Source organism: Pituophis catenifer, unplaced genomic scaffold (genome assembly GCF_029215685.1).
Source record: "Pituophis catenifer annectens isolate HBS135680 unplaced genomic scaffold, rPitCat1.0.hap2 SCAF_18, whole genome shotgun sequence".
In the NCBI taxonomy this organism is placed as follows: domain Eukaryota; kingdom Metazoa; phylum Chordata; class Lepidosauria; order Squamata; family Colubridae; genus Pituophis; species Pituophis catenifer.
This window is the reverse complement of record NW_027256898.1, coordinates 3,655,076-3,663,938: the sequence shown is the minus strand read 5'-3', so window position 1 is coordinate 3,663,938 and position 8,863 is coordinate 3,655,076. Positions and strand designations below refer to the sequence as shown.

At 45.2% G+C, this 8,863-nt stretch overlaps 1 protein-coding gene across 1 annotated transcript; it reads right to left on the bottom strand.

Moving 5' to 3' along the window:
* Positions 1-2,236: 2,236 nt before the first annotated feature.
* On the bottom strand, positions 2,237-7,690 carry MRPL20 (mitochondrial ribosomal protein L20). Its single transcript, XM_070956105.1, has 4 exons — positions 7,444-7,690; positions 5,512-5,622; positions 4,119-4,196; positions 2,237-2,489 (listed from the first exon to the last, which is right to left on the bottom strand). The coding sequence occupies exons 1-4, from the start codon at positions 7,528-7,530 to the stop codon at positions 2,316-2,318; spliced, it is 450 nt and encodes a 149-aa protein (XP_070812206.1). The 5' UTR covers positions 7,531-7,690; the 3' UTR covers positions 2,237-2,315.
* Between the last annotated feature and the right edge of the window lie 1,173 nt (positions 7,691-8,863).

The following is an 8,863-nucleotide window of genomic DNA, read 5'->3' as shown; positions in this document are numbered from 1 at the left end:
GGGTTTCTTTTCTACTTCTTCTCAAAAGGAAACGTTGGGTTCTACCACTTCAAAATTGCGGGGGGGCCCCCCGAAAAGAATTGGCGGCTTTCGTTTCGCCAAATACGGAAGAAATAACACGGCAAGAGGAGGCTTTTTTTTTTTTTTTTTGGATACTCTTTCCCCTTATTTTTAACCTTTCAAGAGGGGAAGAACTTCTCCATATCGGCTCCCCCCCCTCCTGCGTTGTAATGGTACAACCCAGATACAAAGTTCTGAATTCCTAGCTTCCATTGATTTTTGCTGCCAAGATTGGCAGAATTAAATCTTATTCTTGTTATTTTATATATATATATAAAAAAACCACACAAAACACCCTGTGATGATAATACCCGTGCTAGCTCAGAGCTATGGGCATTGTAGTCCTCCTTTCCCAGGAATGAGCATGCACCAAATCACTCATCCACTGCAAGCATTTCCTATTATTGCTGGCATATCTAAAGCTTTGCAAAGCTCATAATCAGAGGTGGATTTCCTTATATGGTCCTTGCGCTGGTTGTGATGGCACAGGGCAGTGGGCCTGGTTAATGAATTCACTCATAGGGGGTGCAACACCCCCCTAACTCACCATGTGGGACTGATCTGCGTGCCCAACCTGGTTAAAAACTAACCCTGGTTACGGACGATGGCAAATATACGTGTCCCGGGGACAGAGGTTTTGCCTTCTGAGCTTCCGGACTCGTGCTGGAGCCCATATTCGGGGGGACTTCTCTCTTAGCAATGTGTGTGTGGGATATTTATTGAGTCTGTCATCTGCACCTCTATAACTGGTTTGGTTCTGCAACAAGACAGACACAGACTTCAGAGGATAATTAGAACTGCGGAAAAAACAATGGCTACCAACCTGTCTTCCATTGAAGACCTGTCTACTGCACGAGTCAAAAAGAGGGCTGGGAAAATATCTACAGACCCCTCGCATCCTGGACATAAACTGTTTCAACTCCTACCCTCAAAACGACGCTACACACCAGAACAACTAGACACAAGGACAATTTCCCCCCCCCCAACTCTGCTAAACAAATAATTCCCTCAACACTGTCAAACTATTCACTAAGGCTGCATTACTATTACTATTAGTCTTCTCATCGTTCCCATCACCTGTCATCTCCTCCCACTGCATGACTGTAACTGGTTGCTGTATCCTTATGATTTATATTGATAGCTTCCTAGTATGATTTGATTGCTTATTTGTACCCTATGACTATCCTTAAGTGTTGTACCTTATGATTCTTGAAGAATGTATTTTATTCTCCTTATGAACACTGAGAGCATATGCACCAAAGATAAATTCCTTGTGTGTCCAATCACACTTGGCCGATAAAGAATTCTATTCTATTCTATTCTATTCTATTCTATTCTATTCTATTCTATTCTATTCTATTCTATTCTACTCTACTCTACTCTACTCTACTCTACATTTATACAGTGCCTGTTGTATGTGACTTTTTAGATAATGATTGGGGTGCATTGATGGCTGGCTTTTAAATCGTTGGCCCTCGCCTATGAAAACTAGGGAGCCCTTAATATTAATTTGGTTGTTCAGTTTTATTAATTTTACTTGATAAGCTGGTGATAAATCAACACTCCTGTTCACTGAGGAAGGGCCCCGCTTCCCAGGTTTCAATTGCATCCCTGGCTGTTTTTGTGTCTGCTCGTCCAACAATCTTAGTAGCTGTAAAATTGAACGCGTGTCCTTGTCCGTTGCAATGCGAGGCTGCCAATGAGTTCAGTTCTCGTCGTCTGACCTCACGCTTGTGTCCTTGCTGTCGTTAGCTTCCTCCCCGTCTATCCTACATAGTCATAGGGGCAATCCATGCAGGGGATCCGGTAGGTTACACTGGAAGTATCTCCCACTTCCAAGCGATCTTTACAATGCGTAATTTGTCCTCGTATGGCTACTCTCAATTTTTGTGTGAGAGAACTTGGCTTCAGAGAAATGTTCATTTAAACCCTTTGCTCTACTTTAAAGTTCATTTTAAGTATGCGTAGTATTCTTTAACCTTTGTTTTGCTTCCGATGTTTTACTGAATAAAAAACTGGGGGGGAAATGAAGTCTCTGAGCTAGAATTTACCCAACAACTTAATGCAGATGGGACATACCTGGATATATGCCCCAACTTGAATAGCCACAAGCCACGGACCAAAGTGGATGACTTTCAGAAATCATTGCTTCGGCTCAAGCAGGGAGAGAGAGAGAGAGAAAAAAAAATCAACATTTTTATTTTTAAAATGTCTCTTTTTTCATTTGAGCAGAGCTCATTGGGAGCACGTCCCCTTCACAGATGTTTCACTAGGCGGGAAAATATTCCTTCGGGTTCCTTTCCTTCTCCTTGGGCTGCAAGGAGTCCTTCTTCCCCTCTTCTCTTGGCTAAAGCAGCTAAAGATTTGAATGTCTTTGGTTCATAGATGGCTAGATCAGCTAATGATTTCCGGTTCAGTTCTAATTGACACTGTGATGTGGGAGAAAGACAAAAGAGAGATGAGCTGGTCTGATTCTTCAATTCAATTCAACCTTTATTGTCAATGCACAATGTACAATGAGATTGGCTGAGCCACCCTTCGTGCACACACACACACACACAACATAAATACATCCCCTGATAATAAGCCCAATCGGGCTTTTGAGCGCATGGCAATAAGGCCAAGCGCTTATTTCAGGGTTCAAAAAAATATAAGACAGGGTCTTATTTTCGGGGAAACACGGTATCAATAACTCACAGTGAAAGAAAGAAAATCCCTAACCCAATCAATCATACTAACACATAAACCTCTTTACCAGGAGTCAGCAACCTGCGGCTCTGGAGCCGCATGTGGCTCTTTCACCCCTCTGCTGCGGCTCCCTGTCACTCAAAATATGCGTCGCAACCGCCAATGTGCGACACCCGTCGGGATGCAATTTATTGAGCTTTTCAACTCCTGGTAGGCCAACCATGGATAAATCCAAGAAAATAAAAGTTTCAGAAGAAAACAGGTTTAATTCAACTACATATGCTAGTTTTGTGGCCGCTCAAGAAATAGTCAGGCACGGGAAGGGTTTTGTGGCTCCCGGCATTTTCTTTTCTATGGGAAACGGGTCCAAACAGCTCTTTGAGTGTTTCCCATAGAAAAAAAAAACACAGGGAGTCACAAAACCTGGGTGGGCGTGGCCAACTCCACATCACTCACTCCCACCCAGTCACATGACCCCCTAACCGTGCCTACCCAGCTGGTCATTAGGGCAGAGAACCAGTTGTTGAAAAACACCGGGAACCACAAAACCCTTTTCTCTCTTTCTCTCCCCACTCTTTCTGTATCTCTCTATGTCTCTCTCTCTCCTCCCTCTCTCTCTCTGTATCTATGTCTCTCTCTCTCCCTCTCTCCCCCCCTCTCTGTGTATCTCTCTATGTCTCTCTCTCTCCTCCCTCTCTCTCTCTCTCTCTGTATCTCTGTCTCTCTCTCTCCCTCTCCTCTCTCTGTATCTCAGATTTCCAAGGCCAGGTGAGGAGTGACTGGGAGGGGAGGGCGAGGGGTGGGGCCAGCCAGTGATGGGACAGGGAGCCGCAGCAGAGGGCCCAAAGAGCCACATGCGGCTCCGGAGCCACGGGTTGCTGACACCCGATCTAGTGATATCAGGGGAGAGCCCATGATGTTTTGTGCCGTGCTGATCACCCTCTGCAATGTCTGTCTATCCGCGGATGTACATTTCCTGTATTTTTTTTTTATCCTATCCAACCATGAAAAGTTCAAGAAAGAAAGAAAAAAAGCAGAATTGAACTTTGTACAAAAAAAAATCATTTGTAAACTTTGACAGCCTGCTGCAATCCTTCCCCATTTTTTAAAAAATTAGATTTAAAATCACTCATGCTCACCGAGATGAGCCACAGGCCATCAACGGGACAAAACCCCTCCCCACCTTAAAGTAAAATAAAACATTCAAAATATACGGTAAATTTAAAAAGGATAACGTAAAGCAATTCTAACAAAAGTAATGATAAATTGGTGGCGTCATTTCATCGCCTACAGGCTCTCTGGAAGAATGCAATTGTTGAAAAGCGTCTGGAAATTTAAAATAGAAAGAAAAAAATATTAAAGCCGATTACCTTATAAAGGCCGCTCATGAAATTATGGTACTTCACACCGTGCTCCAGCGAAGCCGCTTCGATCCTGGTTTCCCAAAGCTGAAAGAGAACGTACAATATTCGTAAAATTTTGGTAAAGAACACAGGAGTGAAGATGTTTGCATAGCTGCGGGCCGTCCCTGGCATAAAAGCCAGGGAAAAATCTGTTTCCCCTAGTCCTACCTGGAGATGCTAAATTAAATCTAGGGTTTTTTAACGTGTTTACCTATTACGTGGAAAATACAATTTCCCCTGAAAATAAGACCTACCTGGAAAATAAGCCCTAGCATGATTTTTCAGGATGCTCGTAATATAAGCCCTACCCCAAAAATAAGCCCCCGTTAAAATCGTCAGCAGACGGAGGCGTTTAGTACTGCATTTCCCCCAAAATAAGACCTCACTGGAAAATAAGACCTAACGCATCTTTTGGAGCAAAAATTAATATAAGACCCGGTCCCCCAGTTTTGGGGGAGACACAGTATTATATGGACACTGACAGCTAGAGAATACAAATGGATTCTCCATGGCCAAGAAATTAAGTCCTTCAACATTGGGAAAATAAATGTATGCAGGATCCAATTTGGGTCACTCACCGAGACCAGAGGTTTAGGTTTCCAAGCTTTTGGGCTTATGCTGGAGCCCATCCTCGGGGAACATCTCTCTACCTGAATGTGGGTTATTCTGTGTGTAGTATTTATGTGGTGCCTGGTTGTGTGTGTGGCTTTTGAGTTGTTGACTGGGGTGTTGATGGCCAGCTATTAAGTAGTTTCTGTTCTTTCCTTGTGGTCTCAAGTCCTCCACTCCTAAGTATCTGATAAGCTGATGGTAAATCAGCACTCCCATTGACTGACAAAGAGGCCCGTTTCGCAGGCTTCAATAATTTCCCTGGCTGTTTTTGTACCTGCTCAGCCAACAATCTTAGTAACCGCAAAATTGAATGCTGACTAGATTGAAACTGAATAAATTTATGGCTATTATTTAGTGAGTTGAGACTTTTGACATTAGGTATTATGTTGCTGACGGATGTAACTTATGCATGGACAATGGCTATGAAATTCGGTCAGCCTTAACTGAAACTATGACATAAAATGACACACATACGCACACACGTATATGAGAGACATTTTATGTAATATTCAATTAAGGATGACCATATTTCATACCTCCCCCCCCCCACACCTCTCTCACACACACATACAATTTACATTGTTGTAATTGCATTGTTGCTTGCTTTTTCTCTGTGGGTTAGTAAATAAAGCACATTTTCTTAAATGAGCACCCAGCAATTATAGAAGGTAGAAACCCAGCAGAAGATGGGCACTTCAGAATACACAATATTTTATAAATATCTCAAATGTCTTTGGTTCTTCCTTACCGTCCTCATATCTCTCTTTTTCAGATATCTGGCCTTGGTGGCGTACACAAAGGCTCTCCGAACAGCTCGGTATGCCAAGCTATAGCAGCGGTTCTTCCGTCCACGAAAATGCTGGAGAGAAGGGAAAGGAGGACACAAAGAGAGCAGAACAAAAATTAGAAGAATTACAATTACAAGAAATCCCTCAACTCACCAAAGCCACCCTTGAAGGCGGCTTGATGTGTTAAGACAGGGGTCTGCAACCTTAAACACTCAAAGAGCCAACTGGACCCATTTCCCACAGAAAAGAAAACACCGGGAGCCACAAAACCCTTCCCGTGCCTGACTATTTCTTGAACAGCCACAAAACTAGCCTATGTAGTTGAATTAAACGTTCTGTTTTCTTCTGAAACTTTTCTTTTCTTGGATTTATCCCTGGTTGGCCTACTGGGGGTTGAAAAGCTCAATAAATCAAGTGCTGGCGGGTGTCGCACATTGGCGGTTGTGGTGCATATTTCGAGTGACAGGGAGCCGCAGCAGAGGGGTGAAAGAGCCACATGCGGCTCCAGAGCCACAGGTTGCTGACCCCCGTGTTAAGACAATACGTGGCACAACTGGAGGTTGGCATCACTGTGCCGAACCTGAAATGGTTACCCTGTCCCTTCAACCCACAAATCGAGCACTGGCACCATCCAAGACGGGCATCTGTAACAGGGGTAAAATGCACTTACCTTTCCTACCGGCTTGCTAATCTGCGCGCCGCCCCACGCGTGAACGAACGCTTTACACACGCACGTGCCATCACTTGTGCATGCGCACCATCGTCTGCGCATGCCCAAAGCCGCCTGCGCATGCGCAGAGGGTCAAAACAGGGACATGATGACGTCCTGGTTTGGGGGGGGTGGAGCCTCCCGCCGCCGGCGCTACTGGCTTGCACGAACCGGATAGAGTCGGCTGCATTTCACCCCTGATCTGTAGTAAGAAGTCCCATTCAACAGATCGGGCTGCTGAGAACAGGGAATTCTGGGAGCTGTAGTTCTAAACATCTGGCGGGGGGAACTTAAGCAAAAGCACTGTGAAGCGGTATATACGTCTAAGTGCTATTCCTTCCTTCCTTCCTTCCTTCCTTCCTTCCTTCCTTCCTTTCGTCTTCCCTCCCTCCCTGTGGTTAGAATGCAATATTTCAGGCTAATTCTGCCCACTGCCAGCAGTTCGATCCTGACCGTCTGGCTCAAGGTGGACTCAGCCTTCCAATCCTTCCGAGGCTGGTAAAATGAGGACCCAGATTGTTGGGGGCAATAGGGCTGACTTTATAAACCGCTTAGAGAGGGCTGTAAAAGCACTGTGAAGCGGTATATACGTCTACGTGCTATTCCTTCCTTCCTTCCTTCCTTCCTTCCTTCCTTCCTTCTTCCCTCCCTCCCTGTGGTTAGAATGCAATATTTCAGGCTAATTCTGCCCACTGCCAGCAGTTCGATCCTGACCAGCTCAAGGTGGACTCAGCCTTCCAATCCTTCCGAGGCGGGTAAAATGAGGACCCAGATTGTTGGGGGCAATAGGGCTGACTTTATAAACCGCTTAGAGAGGGCTGTAAAAGCACTGTGAAGCGGTATATACGTCTAAGTGCTATCGCTACTATCAGGAGTAAATTTCCAGCAGTCCTTGAGTCAAGACGCCCTTCAGGGGAGCTCAACTCCTGATGTTCAGGTTGCATCTCCAGGCAACCACAACACGGAAGGGGCTGCCCCTTGCCTCCTTCCAGGATGTTTCTTTGAATCTCTAGCATCGTCCTTTCCTCGTGGTCTCCCATCCCCGGCTCCCAGGCAGCCTAGCTCCCAAAACATCAAGTTATTGACACACACACACACCCCTCCCGGGACTAAAAGGAGGGAAGAGGACGGGAAGGGAGACTGGGGCGTGTGGGGTGTGGATGGAGAGACCCTCTCGCCTTACCAGGGCATGTTTGAGGATCAGCTGCTTGCGCCAAAATCGGTCGGTCACCCGGCTCCGGAGCCAAAGCGCGGAAGTAAGGAAAACCATGGCCAGAGACCCGGAGTTTTGCAAAAGAGGCGGTCGCCGGGCTGCAGGCTGGAGGTGACCGAGCCACGCGGTGCAATTCCCTTCCTTTTCCCCCTCCGGCTGCCCGGCCAGTCTCAGCTGCAATTGCTGCAAAAAAGAAAAAAAAAAATGCCTGGGCGCAAAGGGGAAAGAGCGCGCGCTCCGCAACCCCGCACTTCCGGCGCTGGTGCGGTGCATGGGAGGGGGGGGCGGAACTCGCCATTTGAGTGGAGAGGTGGGTGGGGAGGAGGAGGAGGAAAGCCGAAGCGAGGCCGTCGGGTTTAGATGGGGGTCGGGGTAGGGGGTGGGGGAAGGGACACAAAAGGACGGTTGTCGCGGCTTTGCACGATCTTCTCCGTCCCGTCCCTTTTTCCCGTTCGTTTCAATGGGAGCCGCCCCTCAAGGAAGGAAAGAGGAAAGGCCGAAGGTGGAGCAAAAGGCAGCTGCGGTTCCGATCGACGCGCCCCCGAAGGAATTTAAAAGAAGGGAAAGGAGACCAACTGGCGTTTCTTTTTTTTGTTTTTGTTTGTTTGTTTGTTGTTTTTTTACCCCTTTGGCTAATTTGGAAAGGCTGTTGTTGTTGTTGTTGTTATTATTATTATCATTATCATTATTAGTTAATCTTTAGTGAGATTCACAGCCTTTGAGGCTGGTTAATAGCTCAGCAGCTCGAGTCCTAACCAAGGACCTAGGAACTGTTACAGTATCGTCGGAGGATGTAAGCTGTTCCAAGTATTATTATTATTATTATTATTATTATTATTATTATTATTATTATTATTATTATTATTATTATCATTATTAGTTAATCTTTAGTGAGATTCACAGCCTTTGAGGCTGGTTAATAGCTCAGCAGCTCGAGTCCTAACCAAGGACCTAGGAACTGTTAAGGTATCGTCGGAGGATGTAAGCTATTATTATTATTATTATTATTATTATTATTATTATTATTATTATTATTATTATTATTATTATTTATTGAATTTCTATACCGCCCTTCTCCCGAAGGACTCAGGGCGGTGAACAGAATAAGATTTCATATACATATAATAATTTTTTTTTTAAATAAACAGTAAATAATAAATTGAGTCAACTTAGTGTATCTGCTAAGACCTTGGCATAGAATTTAGATGTTTATGCTAGCCCTGCTTGTTACGTTATGCAGGATCGGACTTCATAAGGAGGGGAGACCACCAGGAAAGCCCGGGAGGAGATAAAACTTTCTGGAAAAAGGCAAACCGCTTTGGTCCTGTTGGAAGAAGAAGGGGAAAAAAAAAACCTACAGGGGTGGATATAGATGGGAAGGCAGGATGCT